The 15,533-nt window shown below is 41.6% G+C and overlaps 1 protein-coding gene across 1 annotated transcript in view; it reads left to right on the top strand.

Annotated features, from left to right (window-relative positions):
- TAF12 (TATA-box binding protein associated factor 12) overlaps positions 1–14,701 on the top strand; it is a 26,665-nt gene extending 11,964 nt beyond the window's left edge. Inside the window, exons 2-6 of the mRNA XM_004377027.1 lie at positions 3,212–3,463; positions 5,151–5,228; positions 8,962–9,076; positions 12,420–12,508; positions 14,225–14,701. Of these exons, the coding sequence (XP_004377084.1) occupies positions 3,296–3,463; positions 5,151–5,228; positions 8,962–9,076; positions 12,420–12,508; positions 14,225–14,260 (486 nt within the window). The 5' untranslated portion in view covers positions 3,212–3,295 and the 3' untranslated portion in view covers positions 14,261–14,701. The remainder of the gene's footprint in view (positions 1–3,211; positions 3,464–5,150; positions 5,229–8,961; positions 9,077–12,419; positions 12,509–14,224) is intronic.
- The last annotated feature ends 832 nt before the right edge of the window (positions 14,702–15,533 follow it).

Consider the following 15,533-nt stretch of genomic DNA (forward strand, 5'->3'; position numbering starts at 1 on the left):
TTTTTTTTTTTTTTTTTTTTTTTACTGTTAAGCTTTGAGAGTTCTTTATGTATTCTAGATGCTAATCTTTTGGAATGTTGTATAGCCATAAAGAGAAATGAAGTTCTGATACATGCTATGACATGGATAAACCTTGAAAGCATTATGCTGAATGAAATAAGTCAGACACAAAATTTTTTAGTGGTTACAGGGACTGGAGGAGAAGAAAATGGGAGTTACTGCTGAAGCAGTACTGAGTTTCCATTTGAGGTGACGTAAAACTTGGAAATGAATAGTGTTGGTAGCACAACATGGTAAACGTAATTGATGTCACTGAATTGTACACTTAAAAATGGTTAAAATGACAAACTTTTTTGTCGTATGTATTTTACCACAGTACAATTTTTTTAAAGTGCACAGATTTTAAGTGCTCAGTGTGTTGAGTTTGAAAGTTGTATGTTGTTGTTAGTTGCCGTCAAATTGATTCCGACTCATGGTGACCCAGTGTGTGCCGAGTAGAACTGCTCCATAGGATTCTCAAGGCTGTGACCTTTCAGAAGCAGATCGCCAGGCTGTCATCCGAGGCGCTTCTGGGTGCGTTTGAACCACCAACTTTTCAATTAGTAGTTGAGCACTTAAGCGATTGTGCCACCCAGGGGTACCTGACGGTTGTATAAACCCACGTAATCACCACCCAAATATGTTCCAATGTTTTCAATCCAGCCTTATAAAGGAACAGTCTAGGAAACTTAGGGTCATGTCAGTCTGATGATGGGTGTCTGATTATCCATCTGCTTTGTTTTGTTTTAACAAGAAGAAGTAACTCACTTAGAATTATTGAAAATTCAGAAGTATTGTTTGCTTTTCAGCAAGACCAATGATTGCAGTGAATCGCAGTCTAGTTTCTTAGGGAGAAACTTTGATTTTTCTCATGCTGTAGAAATTCCGCTTACTTCATATAGCAACTACCATTGGAGCTATTCCTTAAGGTTAATTCCTAATTTGATGTGTGATTACCCATATTTGGCACTGTGTATATAGGCTGTTTCTTTTTCTCAGGTCTTATTACAGAGATTCTTATTATACAGAAATCTCCTTTTTTTTTTTAATTCTCAACTTATTTTGAGCAATATACAGTACTATTTGCAAAGTCCTTTGAAGGATGTGAGGATGTTATTTGAGAAGTATGGTATTGTCTTAGTTATCTAGTGCTGCTCTAACAGAAGTACCACAAGTGGATGGTTTTAACAAAGAGAAGTTTATTTCCTTAGAGTAAAGTAGGCCAGAAGTCCAAATTCAGGGTGTCAGCTCTAGGGGAAGGCTTTCTCTCTCTCAACCTTCTCATCAGTGTTCCCTCAGACTAGGAGCTTCTCGGCACAGGGACCCCGGTCCAAAGGACGCGCTCTGCTCCCTGCACTGCTTTCTTAATGGTGTGAGGTCCCCCAATTCTCTGCTTTCTTCCCTTTTCTCTCTTGAGAGATAAAAAAAGGTGGTGCAGGCCGCACCCCAGGGAAACTCCCTTTACATTGGATGTGACCTGGGTAAAGGTGGTATTACAATCCCACCCTAATCCTCTTTAACATAAAATTACAATCACAAAATGGAGGCCAACCACACAATTCTGGGAATCATGGCCCAGCCAAACTGATACACACATTTTTTGGGGGACATAATTCAAACCATGACAGGTATTTTTCACTGTGAGGCTAGGGTGGCAGTTAATGCTGTACACTAGGGTACAGTCTGATAATCTTTCATAAGCCTTCTTCATGGAACTTGCTCTGGAAAAAGAGATTACTTCTATTTCATTACAATAATTATTACCATGTTAATCTTTCCTAACAATTTTTTCCTCTCCCATTGGTAACATTTGTGGGTGGGGGAGAAGGCGGTATGGGCTACATGTGATTTAAATAAATAAATAAGTGTTCCGATACTGTGCTTTCCCCCTCAGCTGGCTCTTGGTCATTTAACTAGTGCATGGTTAGTTGTTTTTATTGAGAATAACTCAAGAGAAGATGATTGTTTGTATTGGAACATTAGACAGTGTGTTGGGGAGGAGCTTCGCTACAGGGGCAAGAATAGGACAGAAACAGATACACATTCAGGTTGCTAAGCTTTACCAAGTTTTGAAGGCCATTGACATGATTCTTGCAGGTTCAAATTCCACAATTTTGCTCAATAAAATGTTTCGTATGCTACTAGTTTATTTCTAATGATAGAACAAATTATAGGAAGATAGTCTATACATACCACAGCTATCATTAATTTTAAAAGTTGTGTATAAAAGAGATGGAGATGATTTTCTTGACACCCAGTCGAGACAAGGAGATACAGTTCTCTGCATCTAGTTTGCCTGGGTCCTGGTTGGTGAAGATGTGCCAGACCATGCAACTGAAATGGTTCTGTAGCAAGGGTGGTGCTTGATGCCAGTTATTCATTTACAGGTAGCTTTTGAAAATGGCTGCCTCTCCTTTCTCCGGGCTCACAGCGGTTGCTGACGTAATTAAAGATCTAGACACTCAGATAGCTGTAAGTAAGCTCCTTGAGGCCGCTGTGGGCGGAACTTGGTGAATGTGCTTCTGATCCTCATGACACCAAAGCTGATGTCCAAGAGACAACCTCATACTCTTAAGTTTTAGGAGTCCCAGCTCCTCCAGGCTAGGGACTCTGCACGTACTTAAAGATTGCTAACACTCAGAGAAAAACTGCTTTTGATGGTAAAAAAGAGCTTACTTTTAACAGTTGCTGAAATTGTGTTCATTGGGCATAGTCTGACATAGACTTAAGGATGTTTTGAAATGCCAAAGTAGACTAATCTGTTTTCTGAAGCTTTGTGACTGAGTTTTAAGTATGTGATTGTGCCATGATTTATTTGGATTTAACATTTGATGCTCAAAAATATGCATGTGGTACTTAACCAAGTATTCTGTTTTTATAAAGTGCTCAAAAATATTTTGCTCATTTTAGTTTATTTTTGTACACAAGATTCCTCATTTCATTCACTTTCTTCCTTATTTCACTTTGTGGATTATTTACTTTAGCTTTTGGAGAAGAGATGGTTTCTAGATGTCAGGTGAGAGCAATGAACATTCTTCATTCCATCTGTTTTTTAATGTGCAGGTATCAAATGGTCACCAGATATACCAAAGACCACATATAATTTTACTTTCAGAACTCATCCTTTATTACAGGTGCTTCTGGAGCTAATTCTCATGTTTTCTATCTGCAGTTGATTGGCCTTGGTCCTCACAGCTCCAAAAGGAAGCAGGATCTTGATAAGCTCTATGAGCTGAAGTCCAAAGCTCGACAGATTATGAACCAGTTTGGCCCCTCAGCCCTAATCAACCTCTCCAATTTTTCATCCATAAAACCAGAACCAGCCAGCACCCCTCCACAAGGCTCCATGGCCAATAGCACTACAGTGGTAAAGATACCAGGCACTCCTGGTACAGGAGGTCGACTCAGCCCTGAAAACAATCAGGTATCATCCTCTTACTTTTTGCTCTCTGTAAGCACCTTTTATGTGTTATTTGAACCAGCCTTTGAGAGGTGTCCATCTCAGATGCTACCTCTTCCTCTTAGCTGAAAAAGATCTTTTCTCTGCCTGGACTTCCAAAGTTCTTTATCAAATTATCATTCATAAAGTTCATTCATTTGTTAAAAAAAGTATCAATTTTTATTCTGCATTGTGTATGTATGTGTGTATATATGTATGTGTATATATACATACATATATACATGAGTACACGCACATACCACCTTGCCTATAATTAGCTATATAATTGTTAAATAATAAATGGATTCATTATTCCTGTAATAAAAGTACTCTTCTAATTCATACAACTGCTGCCATTATTAATTTTCTGCAGTAATTCTAAACTCTGACCCCTAATCCTGATTCTGCCCTCCAGAGACACAGAAATTAGTATAATTCCTTGACTTGGATGTGGCGCTAGCATTCCAGTGGAATGCAGGAAGGGATTAGCAAAGGTGAATGGGGAGGGTTGAGCAGATAGTCAGGAGACCAACCTTTGTTGAATGTAGAATCCACTGGAGAAGAGCAGGAGATAAAACTGGGGGCGGATTATGTCAAGACATAGTGGGTCTATACTAGTAAGTTTACATTGGAACTTCTAGTATTTGTAAATATCCAGTAGGGGAATAAGAGTAGCATGATAAACAGAATGTCTTTTAGGAGGATTAACTTTACACAGTAAGGGGATAAGACTGGTAGGAAAGGAGGTAGACTGGGAGGAAGACCAGTTCTAAGACTTTTGCAGTAAATCAAGGCATGTGGTAAAGGCTCGAATTAGATAATAATGATAGACTGAAGAAGAGTGAATAGATGGGAAATATCATCAACAAATATTTACTTTAAAAATTATTTTCTTTTTTCCTTATTTCTAAAGTTATACATGTTTATCGCAGATACTTTAGAAATATAAAAAGAATAAATAGCAGATAATTCTACCACCACCCCCAAACTAACCATGATTAGCATTTACTATATGTCTTCCATGGTTAGCATTTACTCTCTGTCTTTTGATAATTTTTTAATGGCACATATATATTATATGACATTCCCTTAATGAAAGAAGGATTATAGTTATCCATACTTACACAAATATTTAGTGATAACAGAGATGAACACATGTTTCCTGCCCTCTGGGAGCTTATAGCCTATTAAGTCAGAGACAGGCAAATTTATAAATACACACAGTAATAGAAGGGTGCACAGCATACAATAGAGGCCGGAGTGGTCGCTTTTACCTGAGTGGGCTAGGAAAGGCATCAGAAAGGAGCTGCCATGAGCTGAGCAGGTAGGAAGAGCATGTCCGAAGACAACAGAGGCATGGTACAATTTGTGATGGTCAGAGAATTGCAAGTTGTTTAATATGGGGAGAAGATGAGGCACAGTGAGAAAAAGAAATGAGACTGAAAAAAACTTCCTGACAGTTGGATGCTGGCCTCTCTTCCAAACTGCTGTTTCCCCAGGCTACTTCTTTCTGAAGAATGTAGTCTTATAGCAATACCACCAAGTAGACCAGACTTTGAACTCTTTGGAAAGTAGAAACTAAACTCAACAATTTGACAGTCTTTCTTCATTATAAGGTAATGTGTTGTTTTGTTTCCTTAATACTTGGCTGAAAAATCTTCGGGTTAACTAGGTATTGACGAAGAAGAAATTGCAAGACTTAGTAAGAGAAGTGGATCCTAATGAGCAGTTGGATGAAGATGTGGAGGAGGTAAGGTGGGGCTGGATACCCCAGAGAGACTATGTCCCTGAGAGCTGGTATAGCATAGCAGTTAAAAACACAGACTTTTTTGGCAGAGAAATCTGAATTTGAATTTGGCTCTGCCATTTACCAGCTTTGTGGCTGTAGACAAGCCACTTAAGCTTTCTGAACCTCAGCTTCCCCCTGTGTTGTTAGGGTGTGATAATATTTACTATAGAGTTATTGTGAGGATCCCATGGGATAATTTACACAAATGATCTAGCACTTTATACCTAGTAGCTGCTGCTACTTTTGCCTGTCAAAAAGAGTGTACAACTACCACGGCCTCCATCAGACTGAGTACAGTACAACTAGATGGTGCCCAGCTACTACCACTGACTGCTCTGACTGGGATCACAACAGAGGGTCCTGGACAGAGCTGGAGAAAAATGTAGAACAAAATTCTAGCTCACAAAAAAAGACCAGATTTACTGGCCTGACTGAGACTGGAGAAACCCCGAGGGTATGGCCCCTGGACACCCTTTTAGCCCTGTAATGAAGTCACTCCTGAGGTTCACCGTTCAGCCAAAGATTAGACTGCCCAATAAAACAAAACCAGACTAATGGGGCACAGCAGTCCAAGGAAAGGACTAGAAGGCAGGAGAGGACAGGAAAGCTGGTAATAGGGAACCCAAGGTTGAGAAGGGACAGTGTTGACATGTCGTGGGGTGGTTAACCATTGTCATAAAACAATATGTGTACTAACTGTTTAATGAGAAACTATTTGTTCTGTAAACCTTCATCTAAAAGTACAATAAAAAAAAAAAGACAGTGTGCTACTCATAGGCAATCACTTTCAAAAATTTTAGCTGTATCTACAGCTTTATGTAACTTAGCATAATTATTCAAAGTTCATTCATGTTGTAACATATATTCCTTTTATGGCTAAATATTATTGCATTGTAGGAATATACAACATTTTGTTTATTCAGTCATCCATTGATAGACTTTTGGGTTGTTTCCACTTTTTGGCTGTTATGAATAATGTTGCTGTGAACATTCATGTTCAAGTTTTTGTGTGGACATATGTTTTCATTTCTCTTGGGTGTATACCTATGAGTGGAATTTCTGGGTCATATGATAACCATGTTTAACCTTTTGAGAAACTACCAGACTATTTTCCAAAGCACTGCATCATTTTATATTTCTACCGGCTAAGTATGAGTGTTCCTATTTCTTATACTGCTTTTTTGATAATTTCTTCTCCTCTGCTTTTGCCTTCTTTCTGGAATGACCCATCCACTGCCGTTGAGTCAATTCTGACTCATAGCGACTCTGTAGGACAGAGTAGAACTGCCCCATAGGGTTTCCAAGGCTATAATCTTTATGGAAGCAGACTGCCACATCTTTCTCCCGTGGAGTGGCTGGTGGGTTCAGACCACTGACCTTACAGTTAGCAGCCAAACGCTTAACCACTGTGCCACCAGGGTGCCTTCTGGAATGACAGTTGGGTCTTCTGGATTGATCCTCTTAGGTTTTTTTTTTTTGTCTTTTCTCTCCTGTTTTTCATCTCTTTTTAATTATAAGTTCCACTTTCTGGGGGGATTTTCCTTAGTTTATCTTTTTTCCCCAAGCCATTCTGTTCTTCTTTTATGGTTGTAATATCTTATATCTCTCTGAGGATATTAATTATATATATATATTTTGACATTTTCTTCTTTTCCCTGCATTGTCTTTGTTTCATTTTTTGGTTTATTTATTTTCTTTTTAGTGTTGGAGACTTTCTTCAAATGTCTGGCTATCCATTCTAAAAGAATGAGCCACTAAAAAGCTAATTTGAAGCAGGACATACTGTTGGTCATTAGTAGATGTCTAACAGCCAGTTCTCTGAGGAAAAGGCCCAACTTGTGGCACTTCTGATTTTCCTGCCCTGGCCCACTTTAAGCTGCAGCTGACGTCATACATTGGGAAGAGGTGCACTTAATTGGTTTTTGTGAGCTAATCTCAGGTGGTTCCAGCATACCACTGGCTTCACTTCAGAATAATTTGTCTGCAGACCAACCTTCTTATTGGGAGATTCCCTAAATGTCAGTATCTATACATTTTTTCCCAAGAGTCATTCAGTAGCTCCAGAGAAAAATCCTCCAGTCTCCTATTTGGAGGGTTTATCCCTAGCTTCTAACATTCTGGAAGCAAGGCAGGAGAAAGGGGCCTGCACCTCTCCCTGCCTCTGCTGTGTCTGGTGTATTCTGATTCAGAGCCACTCCCATTCACTTTCTCTGGGGAATAAACCTGCTGGGTTCTGGTCAGGTATGTGTGGGGAGAAGTCTGCTAGCTGCTTTTGGAGTGCAAGGGTGGGGGAACGGCTCTGTATATAGATATGTAACAGTTCCCCTGTTTTTAGTTTCATACTTCAGCCTAATTTTGTGTGATAAATGGTATCTCCAAATCCTAGATCTCTTAGGGGCTTTGAAGGATAAGTCATTTCAGTCTCATTGGTGTCCCCTCTACAGGCAGTTAGTTGTGTTGTACCTTCTTCTGTCTGCTAGGTCGGTTCCCACTCTTTATCTGTCTGTTATCTGTTTAGCAAAAGTTTATTTTTAAAAGTTTGTTGAAATCGCTTGTCTGTTAAGGTTTCCTTTCCTGTTCTTATTATCTTTGTGGATTTATATGTCTTTTGTTTTTCCTTTACTATTATTTTAATGGGTTTAAGGAGGTAGAGGAGGTCATTTTTGAAGTTGATCTGCCACGTTTAATCAGATAGCTTTCCTTTACATGGTATCCATTTGGTTCCCATAGGAAAGATAACCAGTCTAGTTGCCATCAAGTCAATTTTAGCTCACAGCGACCCCTTGAGTATCAGAGTAGAACTATGCTCCATAGGGTTTTCAGTAGCTGATTTTTTGGAAGTAGATTGCCAAGCCTTTTTTCCGAGGCACCTCTGGGTGGACTCGAACCACCTCCAACCTTTCTATTAGCAACCAAGCACCTTAACCATTTGCACCACCCAGGGACTCCATAGGAAAGATACCATTGAGCAGTGGTCCAGTAAAGCAAGGAATATCTGTATCCATGGTTGTAATTTTTGTTGGGGGCAACAGAGAAAGCTATGAGGAATGTATTGACTGATCAGAATTTTAGTTGTTTCCTGTACATTTTTAGTTTCAGACTTCTGATCTTGGTCTTCCCACAGTCTGGGAATAATTGATAGTGAAGTGAAAAAAGCCAGGATTTGGATTTTTTTGAGTTTGGATCCTGGTTCCATTGCTTACTATTTATATGGCCGTGAGCAGTTAGTCTCCCTGAGTCTTGGCGTCCTCCTTTATAGAATGAGGATAAAATCTGTGCCCCATGTTCTGCACAGGATCATTGTAAGGGCTAAGTGTGTTTATGGAAATGAAAGTACTTTGAGAGATTGTGAGGAATTAAAAAGAGAGAGAGACTGTGAGGAATTATGATTCACTTTTGTTTTCCCACCTGATTCAGAAGAATATGTGGGGGCAGGGATTGGACTAGTTGATCACTGGAGGGTAGAAAGTACAAAAAGTACATCCTCAGAAACTGGACCTGGTTAAAGAGTTGATGTATTTCTGTTGTCTTCCTCATTCCTCCTCCCCACCTTAGCCCAAATGTTGATTCCTAGCTGCCTAATAGATTCCAGGCCTGACTAAATATGTGATTCAGACAGTTAACAGTTGTCCCGGCAACAGGAGCCTACTCTGCCAATGTCATGGTTATTTTCCACCACTTTTGCCCTCGCCAGATGCTGCTGCAGATTGCTGATGATTTTATCGAGAGTGTGGTGACAGCAGCCTGCCAGCTTGCCAGGCATCGCAAGTCCAGCACCCTGGAGGTGAAAGATGTCCAGCTGCATCTAGGTATGTGGTCTTGTTTCTCCTTGAGGTACCTGCGCTGCAACTTCTTCAGGTGTCGTCAGGGGAACCCTCATGCCAGGAGGAGACTTGGACTCTAGATCTATGTATTCATTCAATGGCAGCATTAGAGAGAGAAGAGACATCCCTCCGTGGCAGGGGGAGTGAGCTCAGGCATTGGGCTTCAAATCAAATTCTGCCACTTTCTAGATGTATCACCTTATCCTTCCTACTTAATTTCTCTTAGAGTCTGTTTCCTCATTTGTAAAGTGGGGATCATAATATCCTCCTGACAGGGTAATTGTGAGAATTACAGATGATGTTTGTGAAGTGACTGGCACAGGGCCTGGCACACAGGAAGAGCTCAGTAATGTAGCTACGATTATGTCTCCACCATTCAAATAAAGCAGTTCCTCGTTGTTCTCTTCCAGTTTTTAGCCTATTTATGCATTTTTTTCTAAAAAAAATTATAATCATAGCGTACATATAATTTTGTATTTGGCTTTTTTCACTTAACAGACACTAAATTGGAGCTTGAGGTTTTTTGGGAGATACTTGTCTAACTGTAATCACATGGAAATGAATGAGCCCCCCTCTGCATTGGTTACAATGTGATCAAAAGAAAGAGAATTTAACTGCACAGACAGGTCAAGTGAACAAGGCAGGAGATATTGAGAGATTTGGTGCAGATCAGCCCATGACTGATTCCTGAAAGGCTTCCCTCAGCTTGGGGAGGTGCTGATAGTCTAGGTGAAGTAAATAGCAAACCCCTGGCTAATGTTGCTGGTACTAATAGCAGAGGACAAATACTCTGGTTATCTATTATTGTGTAATAAGCTACTCTAAAACATTGGTTTAAAATGATAACAGTCATTTATTTTATTCATGAATCTGGGGGTTGACTGCTTAGCTAGGCAGATCTTGCTAGGGGTCTCTCATATGGTTAAAGTCAGGTGGTAGCTGGGGCTGAGATCATTTTAAAGGAAGGCTTCATCACTTCCACAGCTGATGCCTGTGCTGGGAGCGCTTAAACATCTGGGGACTCTGCAGGCCTCTCTTTCTCTGGTCTTATCATATGTCAGCCCCACGGTAGCTGGATTTTCTACATGAAAACTGAAGGCTCCCTGAATGAGAGTCCCGTGAGCCACTGGCAGAAGCTGTGTGGCCTTTTCTAACCCAGCCTCTGAAATCACACAGTGTCACTTCTGCTAAATTCTCTTCTTTGAGGTAGTCACAAAGACCTGTCCAGGTTCAAAGGGAGGAAACATAGACCCCACCTGTCAATGGGAGGAGTTTTAAACAATTTGCGAACATGTTTTAGAGCCACCGCAACAGATTATATTACTCTGAGAGTTTAGCTTTCCTATTTTATACTTTAATTACTGAACATAAAACCAGAATGCCAGTTTATTCATTAAGGGTAAGAAATAATTATCACAGAGATTAGAATACTCGGAAGTCTGCATGACCAGAAGTTTCCGTAGCAGGCCTAATGGAAGCTAAGTCATAACCAGAAGATTGCTTGAAGAGCATGGGATCACAACACAGGGAATTAGGGAACCTGCTGTTAGATGAAGGAGTCCCCGGGTGGCACAGTCAGTTAAGTGCTCAACTATTAACCAAAAGGTTGGCAGTTTGAACCCCCCAGAGGTACCTGGAAAGGCTAGGTGATCTGCTTCTGAGAGGTCACAGCCTTGAAAACTGTGGAGTGTAGTTTTACTCTGCACACGCGGAGTTGCCATGAGTTGAAATCAACTCAACAGCAACAGATTTTTGGTGTTAGATGGCATCGGACCACACCCTTCAATAAGGGTAGATTTGCTAATGGGCTGTAAACGCTTGACGACTTTCTCCTGGACGGGTTCTCCAGTGTTTGCTTCTGACCCATTTTCTGTATTTGCATGGCTGAATAATCTCCCCTTCTGACTGACAGTCTTTCTTTAAGAATGTTAAAATTAAATGAGATAATGTAGGTAGTGTGATTTGCACAGTGTTAGTTTGTAACAGTCATTTTATTAAGCATTTTATTCATTAAATGATTGTGGCTACTATTTTCTTGTTATAAATATATCGCACATAGATACACATGCTTACATACACATACGTACATACATGTATGCATCATGCCTGGTAGCCCTCTTTCTTTAAAGTAACTTTGTATATCAGTACCATGGTCCACTTTGTGTTGATTGCAAAGTTTAATTCCCAGAGAATAATCTTAGTGCTACCTTCAAGTACTGACAACAAATATTGTTGCAGAAGGTTTCAGACATTTTCTCCCAAGAGCACACGGTGAGCCAATTCAAACTAAAACATTTTGGTTTTCACAAAACTATTGGAGGAGAGCTGCATATCAAATTATTCTAGAGCTAAACAAATCATTCATTCACACAATATTTACTTTGCATTAAATCCAACGCATAACTGTGAAACCACTAATACTCCATTTGATTTAAGTGCCTGCCTGGGATAAAATAAGTTTTGCAAAACATTTCCTATTTTCAGTGTGCTGGGGGAGTGTGATAAATTAGTCCTCAAGTAAATCCTTTTGAATAGTGACTTATTCCCTAAATACCTTGTGTAAGTATATGTTTTTTATATTGGGTTTGCTTTAAGTGCAGTATACCTTTATTTATTTGTGAATTTAGGGGATCATGTAACTATGCCAGTTACTGACAGAGTGAAATAAATGAAGTCCCTGCCCTTTGGGAACTCTAATGACAGTCTTACAGGATGATACTATTCAGTGGCACAAGGGCATGGAGATGTGGTGTGGACATACCTGTAGCTATATCCTTATTTGAATATATCCCAGGCCCTGGGCTAAACACTTTGCATACATTATGTCACTGAATTCTGTCAACCACCCTATGAGGTAGGTACTGTTGTTATTACCATGTGAAAGGTGAAGAAACTGAGACCCAAGGTCACAGCTCCACAGTGAAGCAGCAGAACTGGAACTCGGCTCTTAGCTCCAGAGTGCTAGAAATGCCTTTCTGTTCCTCGTCTTCCTTTGAGAGGGGTTGTTTTGAGCACGGGAGTAGGACAGTTAAAGAAACAAACAAATTTTGTTTTCTGTGGAATAGATGAGCCACATGAAAACCTCAGGGTTCAGCACTCACAGCTTTGATTAACTTACCACTTTTTTCTTTACAAGAAGCTCAAGTTATTTGTATCCTTTAAAACTTAGGAGGAAGTATGTACAATTTCCCCTTAAGCTCCTTCTGTATGGTCAGTATTAGTACAGGTGACTGCCCCACCTAGTCCTCCTCGCGCCTTGCCTGATGGTCACATTGCACTGACGCTGGCTTCTGGTCCCCTTTCCTCTGTGCTGCCCTCTTCCTCGCAGAGCGCCAGTGGAACATGTGGATCCCGGGATTTGGCTCTGAAGAAATCCGACCCTACAAAAAAGCTTGCACCACAGAAGCTCACAAACAGGTGAGGGGCTGAGCGGTGTCTCAGAAGCGGGTATACACAGCTACCTTCTAGGGGCACTTATCCACCGCAGTTGTCCCTCCCCCCACACAGAAAGCCACACTCTCTGTACTAAAGGTCAGAGAGAGTAGGAGGCAGCAGAGGTCCATGGGAAATCACTAGCTATTTCCTTGGTGCTGTACTGTTGTCACATGGGTCTTTTTTTTCTCTCAACTCTGATGAGCATCACTTAAAGCTATTAATTGTAGTTTCTAACATGGGTGGAGCTCACCCCCTCCACCCCTCCTTACTGAAATCTTCCTTCACTGTTGCTGATTTGAACACCATATATGGCCCTATGAATAGAGGGCAGGTTAAGGAAAGCAGAATACAAACTATTCTTGTGATGGTAGGTAGCACCCAGGCTGCTCTGCCAGGCATTCTGGTCTCTGTCCCAGCTTAACCTCTGTTTTCTGCCCCTCTTTCTTTTTTTTATTGTAGTAAAATATATATATAACATTTGCCATTTTAACCATGTTTAAGTATACAATCAAGTGTCTCTGCACCTCTTAACAAGGGTCCTAGAGGCTAGTGTGAGAAGCTAACACCACTTCTGCTGTGGAACAGTCATCCCTGTTATTGGTCAGCCCAGCAGCAGTGTTGGCATCCCATTGACAAGGCTGTTTTCTGTCCTGATTTAACTGGCCATTCTGATTTGAAAAGTGAGCTTTTTCTGTAGCCTGGTATCTCTGGAGGAGCCCTGGTGGCGCAATGGTTAAGCGCTTGACTGCTAAGCAAAAGGTCAGGGGTTTGAACCCACCAGCCATTCCATTGGAGAAAGATGTGGCCGTCTGCTTCCATAAAGATTGCAGCCTTGGAAACTCTGTGGGGCAGTTCTGCTCTGTCCTGTAGGGTCACTATGAGTTGGAATCGACTCAACGGCACTGGTTTGGTTTTGGTATCTCTGAAGTGGGTAGGTTTACAGAGCTCACAGATGAAGCCCTACCAGAAACCGCCAGTAGCCTGAATCGAAGAACTGTGGTGCCCTTCAGAAGGAAGTCAGGCCCTCCAGACTGGCATTTTGGCTCTGCTCCCAAATTATCCACTTTTTAGCCTTATGTATTTATTTAGTCAAAAATATAATGTTGAGACAGTCTCTTGGTCAAAAAGAGTGAGCAGAGCAAGTTAGTAATTTGGCCAGTGACTGGTAACAGTAAAATTTGAAACCCGTGATCTGAATGTTTCCCTGATGGGTGGTGCTAGAAAGTGTTAGTCTTCAGTTTCCTGTCACTGTAGGTCAGGTGTGAAATGTCAGCGCCCTTTTTGCTGGCAGCAGTTTTCAGGTAGAGCCCCCTACCCTGTTTCCTCCATCATCAGAGAAGGAGGAGACTGGGGTGGGAGGGAGTCTAGAAAACACGTTTGATGGCCTGTCTTCCTGAATCCCTAAAAGGCAAGGCTGTCATCGTCTCCTGCTTTTAACTTTTTTGCCGTCCTGCTAGCCTAGAGCAGCTTGGGTCTTGTGGTCAATGGAACGGGTCCACTGGCCCATCTAACATCTTTGGAGCCCTGCGGACGACTCTCAGGTCTGAAGGAGCCTGCTGAGCTGCCCTCTGACTGCCAGGCCCACGAGGGCTGCAGCCTGCAATACACACTGTGCTGCCTGCTCCCCACATGTCGATGTCCAGACCTCAGGCTCCTGACTCTAAGCTGTGTAATTGGCTTATTTCTCTCTCCTTTCAGAGAATGGCATTAATCCGGAAAACAACCAAGAAATAACACACGGAAAGATCAGGGAATGGACAACAATGCATTTGGAGATACTTGGGCTGAGGCCTCAGCCATCTCATCCATGGAATTTTTTTTTAATGCTTTACAGAGAAGCATATATTTTTTATTAACAGTGCAGCAATATCTATAATGACTGAGAGGATCTGCCAAAAGAATAAAGCCTCCTACCCCAACTTCCAGTCCCTCTTCCCTGCTGTCTCAAAGAGGAGCAGTGTATCTTCCAGAGAAGATTTTATTTGTGGTTTATTATATAAGTGATTGAATATGGGACAAAGCATTATGGTCTTGTTTGGTGAGACAGTATTAGCAAGGTGTGTAGAGGTTTTTGTTTCCTTTTCCCCTCGCCTTTCCCTGTACTTTGTAATGTCAGTGTTTATATGAATATGACTTTCATTTGCTTTTACAGAATAAAGAAGTTATTAATCGAAAGACACAGGATGTGTGGCTTACAGCCTTTGGAATGCCAGAGGATAGCCACAAGGTTGGGTGGAGCTCTCTAGTCAGCAGGTGGCAGCACTGTTACTCATTTCTGTGCTCGAGAAAACTCAGGGAATTTCCATTATTTTACTCCAAGGGAGGCCATACCATCAATAGGAGTTTGAGCCCTGTTTCTGTGCCGTAAGAATTGGGCAGTGGTGACCTGCTGTCATGAGCCCCAGACTGAAGAGGCATCCTGTTTCTAGCAATGTTACGTGCTTAAGAGCTTTTTTGACCTACTCTTCCTGGAACTCCTGAAGAAAGTTGTGTTCATTCTTGGCCCTGAAAAAGAATGGCGGTAGCCTTGGGGTAAGGGCTGTCTATGCAGGTGCCTGTCTTCTTAATTCTCGGTATCCCTGACCCCTGTATTTACACCTTTTTCACCATCCTGCAGAGGAAACTGAGCCCCTTCCAGACCTCAAAGCCATGTCATTCAATGACATCCAGCTTCATCTTGTCCTGTACCCGGGTTGGCCCTTCTGCATTGTGAGGGTACCATGGACCTCGGGAAGGGTGACTTATCTGCCCAGGGGTCACCAGCTCAGTCACATCCACCTTGCCCTGCCTTGGTCCTATGCCTCCTGAGGCTTGGTCTGAGAGGGACCCTTTCACTCCCTCCCTCTCTGAGTTTGGCCCCATGACCCCTCTCTTCACAGCCTCATAGAACTCTTGGGTGAGCATCTCAAAAGAGTGCACTGATGTTACTGTTGCTCTGGCGGAGGCCTCAACATAGCGAGCCCCAAGGAGGCAGCCAGCGTCTTCCATCCTCTGTATCACCTAATGT

The sequence above is a fragment of the Trichechus manatus genome, unplaced genomic scaffold (genome assembly GCF_000243295.1).
Source record: "Trichechus manatus latirostris isolate Lorelei unplaced genomic scaffold, TriManLat1.0 scaffold00048, whole genome shotgun sequence".
In the NCBI taxonomy this organism is placed as follows: Eukaryota; Metazoa; Chordata; class Mammalia; order Sirenia; family Trichechidae; genus Trichechus; species Trichechus manatus.